The sequence below is a fragment of the Anticarsia gemmatalis genome, chromosome 2, assembly GCF_050436995.1.
Source record: "Anticarsia gemmatalis isolate Benzon Research Colony breed Stoneville strain chromosome 2, ilAntGemm2 primary, whole genome shotgun sequence".
Taxonomy (NCBI): Eukaryota; Metazoa; Arthropoda; class Insecta; order Lepidoptera; family Erebidae; genus Anticarsia; species Anticarsia gemmatalis.
In genome coordinates, this window is record NC_134746.1 from 7,276,291 (window position 1) to 7,293,517 (window position 17,227).

Consider the following 17,227-nt stretch of genomic DNA (forward strand, 5'->3'; position numbering starts at 1 on the left):
TTTGCGTGATATCTCCGTATCAAAATATATCCGTCTGTTTGTGTGAGCCCACGCGCCATTTGCATATAAATTGCTAGTAAACTGTGTTATAAAATTATATTTTTATTAATGAAGTAGATTAATTGGATGGGCTTTTGTTTTTCCTCTATAGAGAAAATATATTTGATGCTGTGTACGTTGTGAGTCAGTGAAAAGCTCGTAAGTCAATCTTTTATGTAGTTGCGTTATCTTTATCTCTCTAATAGTGTTTGTATGCAGGCAAAGCTGCGTGAATGGCGGTAAAGTTAGTAAGTTATAGCTAGAAATCGAGCCATCATTTCTCCAAACTTTTGATAGTAATATATCGATAACAAAGGTCAAATTTATTTGAATATACACAAATACATAATAAAATATTGATTTTACGTAACTTTACGCATATTTTGGCATAGTTTTGAATTGAATGTAAAGCCTAGATTAATCAGGTTCTGGCGTGAATTAATTAGTTTATATGCAGACAGCATATTGATGAGTATGTATTTATTAATAAACGAAAGGCCGAGTTTGTTGACACTTCTTATTTGTTACGTCCCACTTTTATATAAAGTGGGCTGCTAAAATTTTCCATTCCTATAACATAGTACTTAATCTATTTCTATTTCATTATTAAAGCGGGTATATGAAATGATAACTTCAGCACAAACAAAACATACACATTCATATATTTTTAAAACAAATACTTATAACAATACATAGACTCAATAAAATCGGGTACCTATTAAAGTGTTAAATTAATAATACAATCAATGGATGTAATTTAAAATCACTCATTTTTACTTATATAGTGGCTTAGTATAAAATTATAATAACTATGTAGGTATAATTTTATACTACTTTCCCTATAAAAAATATTTTGCGGTTTACACTTAGTTGCAGCTATTCATATATTACTTACGTCACGTTACTAAATTGACCAGCAGCTATTGTTAACTACACACATCAACTTATTTCACAATTTGCATGCTTCTTACACTATTTGATGAAAGCTGTTCACAAAAATCTAGTTTGAAGAATAATAACTTACATAAATATATAAGTATTATCACATTCTGTTAGGTATATATCTTTGGTATCATAAAAAAAAATTAAACCGAAAGATCTAAAAATTCCACGCATAAGAAGTTGTGAAAAAAAATCTTATTTAAAGCGATGTTTCATTTAGAGCCTTCTTTAAACAAACAGAAGTTTTACTCCACACGATTCACATCGATCACGACATCTTGGCCGAATCACACCTAAGTAATATTTTTTATGCTAATCTTGCTCATTATGTAAGTATGTAAGTAATCCAGTTAGATGCAGTTTCCCCATTATCTTGGACATAGTTTCCGTCCCTCCACAATGTTTAGTGGTGGTTACTTCCTGATGGGGTAGTCTCTGGCGGGCTGCAGCGGCGGCGGCGGCAGGCCCCCGCGCTTGGCGGCCGCCAGCTGCTCCTCGCGCTGCTTGCGCTTGGCCACGATGCGCTCGTGAGTGCGCTTCATCTCCAATATTTCCTTCATCTCTTCCTTGTCCTCATCCTACAAATGCACATTATATTTGTTTTATCTGTTTTTAAGTGTATTGTTTTGCTTTATAAAATTATTCAGATCAAACCCATCAGCCATCAAATTGAGAAGTCTGCTACTGTATGAAGGCTACGTTAGAGAGGAGCGATTTAGTAAAACCGCAATTCATTTACGACAAAGACCGCTCGAAGTATTGTGCAAGGATTCATAAATTCAAATTCTTAGTTATTCCGGTAAAAGCTAAAACTCACTCTTCTCTCATTTTCTGTATTATTTAAATTAAATTTTTCTTCAAACAAAGTCACAAAGAGCAAAAACCAACTAGCCTTCTGATTGATCCTGAGCACGAGCGCTCTCTTGCCGTTGGCCATGGGCTGGCTGTATGCCATGAGTTGCTTTAGCCTCTGCGCGGGCGGCACTCCTCGCTCCACGACCAGCACGATGCGCGCCCACTGCCGCTGCCACTCGTTGCGCGTCTCCGCGATCTTCTGGTACGTGTTGCCCATCATGGCGATCAACATGTTCACCAACAATATCGCCACGATTATCATGTACACTACGAATAACAACTGGAAATAAGAACAATATATTATGTAAATTGTATGTAGTATGAATGTATTATTTTGGTACAATTTAAATTGTTTGTAAAAGTCCTCGCGAAAAGAGAAATTCTTGGTACGGGAGTAGTCTTTTAAAAAATAAAATAAAACTGGCAGAGATCCCTGTATTGAACTAAATTCTGCCTCATTTCTTGTTTTGAGGAAAATCATTACACAACACAAACCACTGCTCTACTGACCCTTGTTAATTTATGCGCATAAAACATATGTTATGTTGTGAGAAAACAGTAATTAAGATGTTTTCAAGATTTGTTATAAACTTAATTCGCGGCGAATAAAACGATAATCCTTAATTTCCTTTTGAAATTCAGTGACCACGGATCATTAAACCTACGACAAAGAGGTTTATTTCTAAGTATATTAATATGTTAGAAATACACATAATTAAGGATCTTTCTATTCGTAGTGAAAGTAAAGCGTTAGAACAAGCAGAGAATTACAGTTTTGTGGTCGTAAGTAATTAATGAGCGAGCAAACACGTGAGTCGTCTCGAGCCGCCCAGAGCCAAGAATTAGCACAGCGAATAAACATACCTACACTCGACACTCTCTGACTGTACAAATAAGTCCGAGTAACTCGTTTATTAGTGGCACTTACTCCGTCTATTTGGAAAAATGATTTGTATCGCGTCTAATGGTTCATGTGTAACTATGCTTCAAGTCAATATGGTATCTAATTATCAAACACTTTCTATATTATCTTACATTTTGTTGACATACCTAACAGACACTTAATTTTTGCCCTGACTTCTGTGTAAGTGCACTTACACAGAAGTGTAAGTGCACTTATTGTTATATGCACCTTATAGGTAATATTTCCTAGTGTAAACCTTAAAACACTACACTTCCAATACCTTTAATACATTGCTTTTCTCATTAGTTATGTGAGTTTAAGTATATACGCAATAAAAGAATACAAATATTGTGCGTCACGGCCCTTCATTTAGTTTGACGTTAATTGCGTAAAACTTAACGAAAAATACCATATGTGCGCACATTTATGGTGAAACTGGGTCCGCTTTGTTTAATTTTGCCATGATTTATTTAGAAATAAAACAGTTATGGTCAGTTTTCCAACATATGTACTTGGTATATTTGCTATACTCTGGGCCAGATATAGATTCTATACTTATAATTAATTATCTAAACATACTCTAAATACAAAAAAACAATAAGTTTAAGGACAAAAATTATGAAACTATTGGTTTAGTATACACACCTTTGAATAAAATATACGTATACCTATACATAGGAAAGTATATAAAGAAATAAAGACTATTAAAACTAGTGGTACCTTAGCCTCAATCTCGTGGTCAGTGCGGTCGAAGGCGCCGTAATAGTCGGAGAACGAGGTGAGTGACATGAGGAACATCGCCATGATGCTCTCCATGGGCGAGGGCATGGGGTTCGACACCGAGTCGTCCACGCCCTCCGGAGTGTTGGGGTTGTCGAACGATAGGAATATCACGTAGTACGCTACCATGACATACAAACATAATATTTTAATTCTTGTATCTAAACGTATTATTAGACTTTGGAGACTCGAGTGGATAAAGAATTGCCAAGCCGTGGTTTTATGTAGTGGTATTATTAAAATATTTTATGTTTAAATATGTAAAAATAGGAATTTATTGAATAAGGAGCATAACTAACAGATTAGTTTGTTGACAGATTATCTCCGGATGTAGGGAACCGATTATAAAACAGTTTTACCTTGTGAGAAGCCCATGACAAAGACGAGGTAAATGCAGACGAATCGCAACAGATCTCCCATCACCATTCTGTAGATCATCACCACGAAAGGCCCTACCGTCTTGAAGCCCCTGGAACCAGGATATTTTCTTTCAAAATCGCAAGGGTATTGTGTCTATGGATCTGTAGGGCTGATCGGAATCTAAATTTCTAAACAGGAAACTTAATCTGGAAACAGAATGTATGTAGCCTAAGATTAGCAACAAAAAAGACAAAGGCGGCTGGGGGTATCCCACGTGAAACAGGCTAATAGAAAGTTGTACCTGCAAAAGAACAAAAAGTATGGCGCAGTAGTGAGCATGATGATCACAGCCAAATGGTCCTCCTCCTCATCAGCGCACCACAGACGAAGCGTTGGTAACACCAACATTAATAAACACGATAGTAGGAACATCACTCTGGAAGCATAGACATAAGTATATATTTTTTTAAATAATATATCAATATCAAGTTAATACTTGCAACAAAAAATTCTATGCGGACCGACGGACGCCGAAACCGACGTGGGCCAAAGAGTTAAGCAACTTTTAACGCAGCCATGAGTCTGTGGGAGTCAGACTGAGGTAATAGTTTGTGTTTTTGAGAAAAACGTAAAATGTCATCTGGATTACTAATATCTATCTTGGGCTAAGCTAAATATCAAAGGTGACAGTCATATAAATCAGTAACTTTTGAATACGAATGCTAATATTCGCTACATCATATTATTATAAGCATCAACTAATCGAAATAAATGGTGAATCAAAGGCAAAAGTATTTGTAAAGGGGTTTCTAATATGTATATGAGGTCCGGTGAGTGAATGTATTGTTTTCCTACCTAGAAGGTACCGTGCTGAGGTTCTCTACAAACATCTTGAGTCCTAAGAACCTAGCCTCCCGGAGCGCGGCACCCACGTAAGCTAGCGCACCCACCCATAGCAACAGTTCTGCAGTTATTCGCACCTGCACATAGAAATCTATTTAATTAACATGTACCTAATAGTTATATAAGCAGTTATAACTGCTCTGCCAAACCAAAGCACTGTAACTTTCAACAACCCGTTTTGAGATAATTGCCAAAAATGTTTATTTTTTTACCTTATTCTGAACCTGAGTTAAAATGATAAAAAAGTTGATCACAAGTAAGTACTAAACCGACTTGAAGGAATTGATTGGACTCTGTTAAGCAAAAACACTGTATGTCGTCTTACAGCCTTTTGGATTGGCACGACGGATAAGGTAATTAATATCATACCTTCGCTTGCCAAGTTTCGAAATTCATCAGCCTACAGTCCTCAGTGAGATCCTCCCACCAACCTTCCATATCTGACTGAACCGCTGGTCCTGCCCACCAATAGCAAAGAATTTTGATTAAATCCTAACAAATTTAAATGAATATAAAATGAAATAAAAAGAGCAGACATTACCGAGAAAATTAGGTTATTAAGCCGTTTGAGGTAATAACTCCATATTCTGAAGAGGCTATGAACAGGGTGGCAATGATAAAATTTAAACACTACATTAAAAAAATATGAATAAAAAATTGTGCATACTTGGTTTGTCGCCGTCTCGCCGGTGACTCTTGAAGCGCGCACACTGCGGACCATCAGTCTTGCTGATATTCATAATTTCTACGGCGCTAGTGTCCAGCTCCGAACTATTCAGTGCCATTGTACAGTTTTCTACGAATTGCCAAAAATATATTTTTTTAAATCCCCAATATTAAATGGAAATGGTTACTAATTACACGATTTAGAAAAACTTCATATTGCTACACGATGTAAATAGACTTTCAATTCATGTAAAATCTCCAGAATTCGATCTGACTACATATACATAACGGCATTAAATAACCATCAAAACGACGGGTGGTTTTACACACGCAACTTCAATATTTTTATCATAAACTCGTTAATTTAGCATAACTTACCAGCAGCTAGCTAAATGTCCGGTATAAGCTATCATTATCTAATCCCTGACATAATTAAACCTTTAATAATTTAAAATGTTATACCTGCAGGCATTCTTGACCGTTTTATTATTTTATTGTTCGTTTAACAAAGTACTATGGTGGTGAAAGTTTAATTATAATTTATGGTAGAGTCATCGAAAGGTCAAACGTCAGAAATGATTTCTGTGACAATCACAAGAGTGAGTGATAGTTTAACATACGCGTAACGCCTACAACGTGTAGCGAATATGTTGCCTGCCAGAGTTGACGCTTTGGCAGACTTGACACAGGACTGACCTCCACCCTTATGAATATACTTAGTTCCCTTTACCTATAAAGATAGCTTAAGAAAGAATGTATTTCACGTATAAAAACACTCGTCTATGATTGAATCATGAGATTAGTGGTTTTTCTTGATCACACTAAAGGTTCTTGCGAGATTCGAATTGAAGCTGTTTTGGATTTTATTAGATCGGTTGGCATAAGTTCTTCTAGATGTTATGATATGATTGCTATGTACATGTCGTAATATGTGATCGGTTTCTCAAGACGATCAATGGTCACGCATAAAGGATGACAGATCATTAATCTAAATTCCTTAATGCCAAGTGTTAATGATTAGTGTCAGCTTTTATATAATATGCAAAGGCAATATCTAGTAAAACGCCTATGAACGTCCTTTGGTGGACCACAAATTTAATAAACCACCGAAACCGCATGATGTCTGCATCACATTAACAGGCTATCACAGTATCAAACACCATCATTTTTTGGAATACATAATCTCTAATACCTGCCCGCGACTCCGTCCGCGTGGACTATTATTAGTTAGGTATAAGGTTTAATCCCCATATTTCTCGATCTCAATTCCCACGGTATAAGCCTTCCTATGTCCTGTTTCGGGTCTCAACATATCTTTCTCGAAAATTTTATTACAGGAAAGACAGACTTACAGACTTACTTTCGCATTTAACATTAGCAGGGATTATGTCATACATAAATTTTGCTGCATTAAAATAAGACTCACCCATATCTATAACAAGTTCGGTATCATTGAGTGGTCCGACCGTGGCGTTGAGTGCAGTCGTGTTGAGAGCTCTGTCTGGAGGTCCTGGCCTCAGCGTGAAGCACACCAGTGAGATGAGGAAGTAGCAGAAAAAGAGGAGGAATTGACGATAGAAACGAAACTTCACGAATGTGTTCCACTTTGTCTTTAGTAGGTCTATCAACATGCCTTCTAGAAGTCCTAGATGCTCGTCCTTTTCCTGAAATATTAAATGTTTACCGGTCTATATTAGCTTTTTCTTATGTCGAACATTTTATCCTTCACTTAACTTTACATTTTTATTGCTTCTAATTCAAATTCAGTGTAATTTTAAAAGATTGCAGCATGCTTATTCTAAAAAGAATCCTTATTCTACGCAAAAATCAGTAACTGAAATTACAAAAAAGTATAAAACCCTGTGCTATTTTTATATTACATTCTTTACGATTTTTCACTAGAGTCTCTATAAAGTCTGGTCAACAATATCACTTACCCCAAAAACAACTAAATTGAGCGCAGAATCCTTGCTGATGAGTCCAGTTTCAGTATCGATAGTATCGACCTGTCCTAGCGGGTAGGCAGCACAGGTCGTGGCTCCGATCTGCCAGTAGATCTCCCGCTCTATGTTCAAGATATGAAAGAACATCTCAGTACGAGCCAGTTTAGCTGCCAACGTTAGAGGAGTTAAGTTCTGGACGTTACGCAGCTTCAAAGATGCTCCCACCTCGTACGCCATGTCGAATGTTTCCTGAAAATGTAACCAAGGGTTTTTAGGTACAATTGTTACAATATGGTATCTTCCAACATATTTTATATGAAAAGAGGTAATTTTCTGTTTCATTACTAAGAAACCTTGATAGAAAATGTGAAATTAAAAGAAACATACAATTGTAATGTAAAAGTTAATGAAGTGGGAGACAGTATGGTTCCATATATCCGTACAAAACAAAAACTTCTGTACAAAAATCTTGGGTAAAATTAACATAAACATTAGTAATATAGATTAGAAAGCTTACGATTTTCTCATAAATAACGAGCATGTGTAGAACAGTATTGCCGTTGGTGTCTTGTTTATCAGGGTCGGCTCCTCGCGCCAGGATCAGTCGGTAGCACTCCTCCTGGCCCAGACACGCCGCGAAACTCAGCGGATATTCACCCCAATATACGTAACTAGAAAACATTTAGCAGTTTGTTTGGTACATTTTACTTTTTTCCTAGTGGTATTAGACATTACACTCTTTGAGGCCCAGACTCACCATACTTTATTGACATTTTATGGTGGTTTATTATTACATTTTTAACTACTGAAATGATAAAAATTATATCGAGTTCGACTGTTCGTATCTAAAAACTATATGAGAGTCTACCTCATGCTTATATTTTCTCAAATTACCCGTTGTAATTAGTTTCAGGCTGTACATTGACCCACTCGTGGTCGAAGGAGTCAGTCCTCGACGCCTTCTGATCCTCGGGACACATGAAGTTGCCATAGCACCGTTCATGGTAGTTGGCACCCGCGTCTAGGAGGAACTTCACCATCGTGGGGTCTTCGTTCACTATTGTTATATGCAGGACGCTCTCGCCTAGATACAAACAGATATTTTTTTGAAGATTTAATCTTTTACCACCGGTTTCTGAGTACATTTAATTCAAATCATTATTCAAAAGCGTTTAAACTCATATAAAAAAAAACTCTATTGAATAGATAAACTACCGTTAAATATTCCTCAGAAACCACTAGATAAATAATGCTTCAATGGTTTTCAAAGATTTCATTAGATACCCCGTAAAAATAAATATTAAAAAGTCTTATGTTTTCCTCGATACAGGTCCTCCTAGTGAGGAAACCAATAGATAGTAAGTCTTAAGATGTGACTAATTTTAAATAAAATTATTTCACCAAGTGATGTTTATGATTCAACAGTTTATTTTAATATTTGAAACATTGTGATTTATTTTATATACAATAAATATTTCTTTCTTTCTTTATTAATATAAATATTTCGTTTACATATTGTAATTAAATGAAAATTGATTTTATCATATCATTAAGTTAATGAAGGTTGTATTTACTTAATCACTGTCACGATTTTGAAGGACGCTATCTGGGCTCTCTATCATATTAACAACTTTTAGTTTGAGGTCAAAGCATGCTAATTACGATAATGTGCAATTCACAGTACTATTTAAAAAATGCTATTCATCGTTGCAATAACCAAAGACAATCCAAAGATTCAAAGATAATCGACAATTCAAATCCTTTAACTGCTTTTTGAGGTCGATACATACCTTTTGTGATTTTAAATCTAAAATTGCAATATACGCCTCTAGGTAAGGCAATACAATATTTACAATCAAAATTACTAAAATCTACACCAGCAAACAATATAGATAGGTATTTCGCAGTAAGGACAACTTACCATAATATTCGTCTCCCATATAGACGTCATTTATCAGCTTGGGGTAGAACCGCAGTAATCTCTTAGCCAAGTTAGCTAGCAATGACGACGCATTCAATAGACATAGATGAAGAATCGTCTCTCCTACAGCACCCCGTTCCTGTCGACAGTATACACAATCACACAAACAATTTCTAACAAATTGAAAAGCGCCACAATTCCTGTTTAAAGCTTTCGAAAAACGATTACATTTCTCCTGAAAATTATTTATGAGGAGATTTGAGTGTTGCTGCTTTCAAAACTGTATAGACACAGTTGTGAAAGAAAAAACACTCAAATTCTAGTCTGAATTTATAAATCTTATTATTTATTATTTTACCTTTAGATCCCAGCAGAGTTCCCTATAAGCTGAAGGGTTGGCGTCGTATTCCTCTTGTGTGACTACAGGCCAATCTTTTTCTACATCGAATTCTTCATCTGGATTTTCCATACCTCGCAAAGGCGGTAGCTAGCATAAAATATAAAAATGTTTTTAAAAAAACCCATGAATAAATGTCAACAATCTTAACCTTTACTTTACATTAATATAAAAATAGGTACAGCAGTGTCCCTTGTCACATCGTAAAATAAATGAGTAATGAAGTAAAATAAAATGCATTGAATGTATGTAATTCATCAAACGCTATGAAATAAGCTACTGCCACAAGCCTATATTACCAACTTATGTCTCCCTCGTTCCTTATTCCTCAGCAGCACAAGATGTGATATGGGTATATATCGTCCCCTGCCCTTGTTGTACAGGAAAGGCTCAACCTTGGTCTTAATGGCGTGGTCTATTTCAGCATACTGTTTGTTCTGTAAGGCCCGTTTCATCATGTCCACTAATAAACCACCACCTGATGACATTCAAAGTAAAAACATTAATTTAATTCAAAATAATAATTTGAATACCAGCCAAGGGCTCATATTTTCACCAACTGGGTGCTAGGGGATGGTCATCGCAGGCGTAGAAGACCCAAACAAAGATGGCAGGAATATATCCTGGGCGTATTTCAGAATAACTAGTCACAGCTAACTGCCGATAGTATGATTTAAAGGTAGGGTGTAGGGATCTACGCCGCAGCGAAACAATCAAACAATCTAAGAAAACAAATATTTTGCTAGTAGTAGATACATAACGACTTTTATTTCGATCTCTACATAAATTCTACTTAACCAATGCAAGGTGAAAAAATGGATTATGTATCTTCCCTGGAGTGTATCAATTGGTTTAATATGGAGGTAAGTAGGTATTTAGCCGTTATCTTACCTTTGATATCCACCAATTTATATAACTTTTGTTCTGAAGTCCCGGCTTGTTTCTTCACTCCGCTAGTAACGTTACTCTCTGTATTACCCATATTGTCTTATTACTAACACAGCCCTAACAAAATACTCGTACGGTAATGCGATAACGCGATCGGTGAAGCTTGAAAACAGTATGGTTATTGACAAAACATCTGGCGCTTGTGGCCGTTTCTATAACGATGGAGCACTGCTGTTCAGCTGTACGTATTTTAACCCATCGAAAGCTATTTTAGATTGAAAGCTATCTAAAATGGTGTTAGGAACCATAACTTCGAGTATGTACGAGTATATGAGTAAATTCATACTATTTGATTGTTTCCTTGAACTTAAAGTTAGCAGTTACTATAAAACTTGAAATCCCTTTAGCAGTTTAAATCCATTGTAGAACTGAATAAAATCATCATGAATAAATTGACTCACACATAAAATTCGCATGAAGTTATTTTACCATTTTTTAAAGTCAATTGTTGCCGTAGTTGTGCTCAAAGAATATGGTCTTATGACTGACCAAACTCGTCATATTAAGTTTGATCCTTTTCTTTGCTATTGTTTGTACAGCCATGTTTGTATAAAACTTACTTATACCAATCAATGTGTACGCATTAATAAATTAAATTAATTGAATTACTCGTAGGTGTCGTCTAATTACTTTACGCCTTAAGGAATTTATATAACTTTAGAGAGACAAAACAGAGAGGTAGTCGCCAAAATGTTATAGCAACGAGTTGCAAATCTACTGCATACCTAGAAATGTATTTTCTTCACAATTTAAAACCAGCTTATCTGATTTCTGTAAATTGATTTAAATTTTTATCAATACCATGTCATTGTTACATAATGAAAAATATTAATAAATTACATTTTCAAGACAAAACAATATATAGAAAAACAAAAATCGTTGCATTGCAATTTTAAATCTATATTTTCTTAAAACAAAAATTACAGATGGCCAAATCATTTTTTTATGAAACAACGAGAATATTGATGACCAAGGAGGATTTCTTTTGGAAATGCTTTTACATTTGTATTATTATTATTTAATGTCATCAAACTTTTGCGGTCGAAGAATTAAGTAGAATAGCTCCAACAGACTCAAGATTGATGCACTAAAGAATAGACCAGCGATACCGCCCACAGATACTGTAACAATAAAACGTACTTAACGGTAAGTTTTCACAATAATATAAGCATAATATATTTATAACCTTTTTCAACTGACCAACTAAATCTAAATGTGTTCGTCGTAAGTTTCTATGATATCGAAGAGCAGGCAGAGAGACCATTTTGACTTTGATCAAGATTGTTTTGGGGTTTTCAATAGATTCCTCAGGATTCCATCTCCTATAACAAGGTAAGATATTAATTAATTTGTAGGAAAAAAATGTGTATTTGTTAGGAGCTCTAAAGCGTGTGACTTACTTAGAAAAATGTATCGTAGAGAGTTCACTTTCAACGCAAGATGGATAACATTCATCCGGAGCAAGTTCCAAGCCAATCTTTATTTTGTGTTCTAAAAAGAGGTTTTATTTTAACTAAAAAAAGATTAGCAATCTTTCAACGTATTACATTTCAAGTACATATAAAGAGGAATTGAACTTTTACCTTCAAAAGTATTCCAGCAGTTCATTCCAGTGTAATTACAATAATACTTTTTATCTGAAAAACATATACACAACACACGACAAGTGCTTATTAAAGTTTACTATATGCGTCGGATATAATACGTAGGCATACAATTAACTTACACGAGAGATCTCGGACAGGGTGTATACAACCGCAGTGCGCAAATGTTTCCTCGGTGCTCTGTGCCAGTCGACATGCACCGTACGAATATACCTGTAAAAAATGACATGTAATTTTAAAATGTGTACTGTCAAATGTACTTAATTCATGTTTAGTTAGTAAAGAGAAATCGGAGTGACAAGAATAATATTAAGGATCCAGGTTTCTTCTCGGCAAAGAACACTGGGAATCTTATTAATCACACACAATTGACATCTTTCTTTATATTGTTTGGGTCTGTGTTCATCTATACTAATATTATAAAGCTGAAGAGTTTGTTTGTTTGATTGTTTGTTTGTTTGTTTGAACGCGCTAATCCCAGGAACTACTGAACCGATTTGAAAAATTCTTTCAGTGTTAGATAGTCCATTTATAGAGGAAGGCTATAGGCTATATATCATTACGCTACGACCAATAGGAGCAGAGTACCACTGAAAAATGTTACAAAAACGGGGAAAGTTTCCAATCCATTCATTCTCTCTTATGTGACGCAAGCGAAGTTGCGCGGGTCAGCTAGTCATTAAGAAAGTTAAAGAAAAGATTTTGATGTAACATAATACGGTACTTTTTACCCCAGGAAATCATTTCATTAATAATGTCTATAGTCTTCCAAAAGTTTCTAATTACCGGGTAAGTATGCAGAAGTTTATCAGGTATTTCGTTGAGGAACCGGCAGCCTCTCTCCTCGACGTGTTCGTCGTGCAGCATCAGATCGTTCTCGATCTCAACGACGGAGACGAGCCAGTCCACGTGCGTCTCGCTGTACGTGTGGAGCACGCGCTTCATCTTCACGTCCAGGTTATTCGTTGATAATTCTTCCGAGCTATGGATAGAGATCTACAAATATGAAATTAGTGTATTTTTTTGGTGGTAGACACACCGGCCGAAGCAAAAATTTTACACCAAAAAGTACATTTTCTCTATGAGTTTTCAATGTATCTTCGCTTTTGCATACTTGTTTTTTCTATTCCTACTCCTGTCTATGACTAAGTGGTGGCCTTCACTACATTGAAGACAAAGTATGTATGTCCCAAAATGTCCGGGATGTAAACCATAAATGGCACTAATAACAAAAAAGGGTATCTTTTTCGTGATAGAGACTGAATGAACTAATGACACAGTGCGACTAGATATGTCTATTTTTATACATGCTTTACTTCCACTACAAAACTTACTTCAGCATCAGACAGCAAACGAAACATCAATACTCCCGGTCCAGTAGTCCTATTCACCGTAAATAGATTCTGCTGTCCTCTGAAATTATCGCAAGCGTTATCAGTTAATCAAGCCTAATATATCTTTAGTACACGTCGTTATCTCCGATAGGCTTTATCTATGCTCACTTGTGTTGTAGAGTGTTGAAGGAGAAACAAGGGCCGTGCTCGGAGTCCACGCGCCGGTAATACTGGCAACATGGGAAAGGTACCCCGTTGAAACTGCACTCGGAAACCAGCTCCTCGCAGGTTTTGTGGAGCTGTTCAAAAATGAGGGTATGTCACTATATAATAGTTTTTGGTTAGATTAGAAATGTAATTTTTAATAAAATAAATTAATTTAACTCTGTTTAGAAAAACAGAAAAAGACTTCCTAAGTAAATTATTTATATAAATAAACTAGCTGACCCGCGCAACTTCACTTGCGTCACATAAGAGAGAATGGGTCAAAATTTTCTCCACTTTTGTAACATTTTTTAGTGGTACTCTGCTCCTATTGGTCGTAGCGTAATGATATATAGCCTATAGCCTACCTCGATAAATGGATTATCTAACACTGAATTTTTCAAATTGGTTCAGTAGTTCCTGAAATTAGCGCGTTCAAACAAACAAACAAACAAACTTTTCAGCTTTATACCTAATATTAGTATAGATATGATTTATTCGTTAATTCCCTTTTCTATGTTATCTACTACTGGAAGTTATCTAGTACCTACATAAAACTGGGCCAATACTTTGACCGGGTTAAAAAGTGTGACATAAAGTCTTATATTCCAATTACAAGGTAAAGTGGTCGACGGAAAGCGAAACTTTAGAGCTGTTATTAATTATGCTTATAACATAATTTTAATGTTTACGAGTGATAGGTAACCGCAGACTTACACTATTATTATATTTATGTACTTAGTACCTATACTTCGAATAAACAGTAAATACAATAAGGAAGGATAATGTATGTACTTAAAGAGTAAGTTGAAAGCTAGGATACAAATTAGTCTGAAGAAGAATTAATATTGTTCTCATATGCCTACGTCATGTAAACAAACAGAGCATCGGGGAATACGTACCTAAATTCACTGTGTGTCTATACATGACTAACCAAACTTAGTAAAATTTAACGTAATTGAAAAACCAACTATATTCATACTTTTGAAAAATACATACGTACATATTTGTGCCTACATGATTGACGTAGTTTTGTATTTCCAACAGTACCGGCTTGTATTGTAGTCTATAAGTAAGGCACTAAACATAGTGAGTCAGAACACAACAATATTTTGTGTGGTTTCCGATGACATCAATGTCAACATTTAGTTCGTCAAATTAGCTCAAAATGTACAAGCATATTCGCGTACTTAGAAGTCAAAATTGATACGAATGTTAGGAACACAATTATAAAAACTGAATGGCCGAAGCCGCCGATCCTACTTGTGCAAAAGATAAATCAACTATCAAAGATCCTAAATATGGACTTTTTACATTTTTCAGTCAAATGGTATTTTTATCATACGTAATAAGTTCCTTATTATAGTTAATCTTACTCGTTGTATGATTTGTCTCCACTGCACGTTACACGGTACGCTGGTGCCGCACGGAGCGCACTGCGCGTTGTTGCACAGGCTGCGCGCGTACAGAAGATCTGTCAGGTACCGCTTGTGATTGAAGTCCAACGGAGTCACTACCTCAGCTACAATAGAGTTATTTTAATTTAAAATTACTCGGTTTTATTACCATTACTAGCTGACCCGCGCAACTTCGCTTGCGTCACATAAGAGAGAATCAAGATTTTCCCCGTTTTTGTAACATATTCTACTGGTACTCTGCTCCTATTGGTTGTAGCGTGATGATATATAGCCTATAACCTTCCTCGATAAATGGGCTATCTAACACTGAAAGAATTTTTCAAATCGGACCAGTAGTTCCTGAGATTAGCGCGTTCAAACAAACAAACAAACAAACAAACAAACAAACAAACAAACAAACTCTTCAGGTTTTTTTTTTTTTTTTTTTAAAGACAACTCCCGCACTAAGAATTGCTCTTGTGTCGCGGGGACTTTTACAAACATACAAACAACCGACACAAAGCACGACCAGACCCGAAGCAATTATTTGTGGATCGCACAAATAATTGCTCCGTGTGGGAATCGAACCCACGACCTCCCGTTACAGTGGTATCGGCGTGGCGACCTAAACCACTGCGCCACGGAGGCAGGCTTTATAATATTAGTTTAGATTCTGCTTGACGCTAGGCATGCCTATCTATTGTGGGCAGTTGTGTGTCAGACTTGCCTAGTGTAGTGTCATTAACTGACTTAAATCAACGATGGTGACGGCACCGGTTATTGTAAAATGTTAAAATGTTTAAACACTTTATAAACTTCTTTATCTGACAAACGGGACTTAACAAAATCCAGACTTGGAACATTTACGATGACCGTACAATTTTCTAAATAGCATTAATAAAATAAGCAGAATACGATGGACAAGTCATACTACGTCACTCACGGTAAAGTTTCTTGAACTTTTCCGCTACGTGTTTGGTTTGGTACTCCTCGCAGACCGTGAGCGCCGGGAATGTAGTGGACCAGTCCAGGTAGAGAGTGTCAGGCGTGAAGTTTATTTCCACGTCCAGCTCGGCTACCGGCTTCATCATCAGATACAGGCCTCCTATCGACGCTAATATGGCTAACAGCCAGAATAACCTGGTCGGAGACAATAAATATTTATTGGTTATAATTTGCATTTCTTTATCTAAAGTGTTGGTTTATTCATTTTTAGGGTTCTGTACTCTGAGGGCACTGGACCCTATTATTGAGACTTTGCTGTCTGTTGGTCACCATGCTGTATCTCGTGAACAGTTCACGAGTTACAGCATGGTTCATAATTAAAGAATTTCAAGTTTTTGCCCAGATTACAACTTGAATGATTGTTTTAAAGCTCTGTATTTAGGCTAGGAATTTGTGGTTTAAAGTTAAGTAATTAAATTTATCTAACTGCAAATGAGTTAAGGTTTTTAGCGACCCAATAACATCAGACAAGTCGTGTCCTGGTCAATTTTACAATTACTACAAGAAATTAGGAGAGTATATGACATACCTTGATAGTGAATTTCCATTGGGATTAGACAAGCGGTTCAAGCCATGAATCCCACTGTTTTGTCCAACGAAAAGGAATCGCTTTTTACTTCGCTTCAGCTGTTTACCGATCATTTTACTACTTACCAATACGTACTTGATCTACTTCACGATCGCTCGCGTGCCTTCCAATAGCGCAATTTAATTTAAAAGCTTTTCAATCACTTTAAAAGCTATGAGGCAATTTTGCAATAGGTAGATAGGTACCGACTTAATTACAATAATATATTTACACAGTTAGTAAAATATATTAATTATTTTATCACTGTACATAATTTCAACACAAAGTTATGTCTCTGCGGTAAACAATGACCATTAATTACTTCAAATGTGGTGTACTTATTTTGAAGTTTAGTTTGATAAGGTTCGGGTAACCAGACGGTTTAACGGATTAAGGAGACTATTATTGGTAGACAACAATAATTTACATGTAGGTAATACGAATAAATAAATACAAA

The 17,227-nt window shown here is 35.9% G+C and overlaps 2 protein-coding genes across 2 annotated transcripts; both read right to left on the reverse strand.

Annotated features, from left to right (window-relative positions):
* Positions 1-752: 752 nt before the first annotated feature.
* Positions 753-10,707, reverse strand: nan (transient receptor potential cation channel subfamily V member nanchung). The gene is made up of 16 exons (XM_076122765.1): positions 10,602-10,707; positions 10,010-10,188; positions 9,672-9,800; positions 9,314-9,452; positions 8,287-8,476; positions 7,910-8,063; positions 7,387-7,641; positions 6,876-7,113; positions 5,451-5,579; positions 5,153-5,241; positions 4,736-4,860; positions 4,182-4,316; positions 3,880-3,989; positions 3,461-3,642; positions 1,874-2,116; positions 753-1,559 (listed from the first exon to the last, which is right to left on the reverse strand). The coding sequence occupies exons 1-16, from the start codon at positions 10,690-10,692 to the stop codon at positions 1,395-1,397; spliced, it is 2,553 nt and encodes an 850-aa protein (XP_075978880.1). The 5' UTR covers positions 10,693-10,707; the 3' UTR covers positions 753-1,394.
* A 915-nt stretch (positions 10,708-11,622) lies between these two features.
* LOC142978356 (pickpocket protein 11-like) lies at positions 11,623-15,327 on the reverse strand. The gene is made up of 9 exons (XM_076122779.1): positions 15,177-15,327; positions 13,765-13,895; positions 13,597-13,675; positions 13,049-13,258; positions 12,385-12,475; positions 12,242-12,295; positions 12,059-12,149; positions 11,859-11,980; positions 11,623-11,779 (listed from the first exon to the last, which is right to left on the reverse strand). Exons 3-9 carry the CDS (start codon positions 13,621-13,623, stop codon positions 11,673-11,675), a joined length of 702 nt encoding a protein of 233 aa, XP_075978894.1. The 5' UTR covers positions 13,624-13,675; positions 13,765-13,895; positions 15,177-15,327; the 3' UTR covers positions 11,623-11,672.
* Positions 15,328-17,227: the final 1,900 nt, after the last annotated feature.

Coding starts and splice junctions, on each gene's coding strand:
- LOC142978356 (XM_076122779.1), bottom strand. CDS start 13,623: ATGTTTCGTTTGCTGTCTGATGCTGAA. Junction 11,981..12,058: donor TCTACGATACATTTTTCTAA/GTAAGTCACACG, acceptor ACCTTGTTATAG/GAGATGGAATCCTGAGGAAT. Junction 11,780..11,858: donor AACACATTTAGATTTAGTTG/GTCAGTTGAAAA, acceptor TTATTGTTACAG/TATCTGTGGGCGGTATCGCT.
- nan (XM_076122765.1), bottom strand. CDS start 10,692: ATGGGTAATACAGAGAGTAACGTTACTAGCGGAGTGAAGAAACAAGCC. Junction 9,453..9,671: donor AACTCTGCTGGGATCTAAAG/GTAAAATAATAA, acceptor TACTGTCGACAG/GAACGGGGTGCTGTAGGAGA. Junction 4,861..5,152: donor TCGAAACTTGGCAAGCGAAG/GTATGATATTAA, acceptor TTCTATGTGCAG/GTGCGAATAACTGCAGAACT.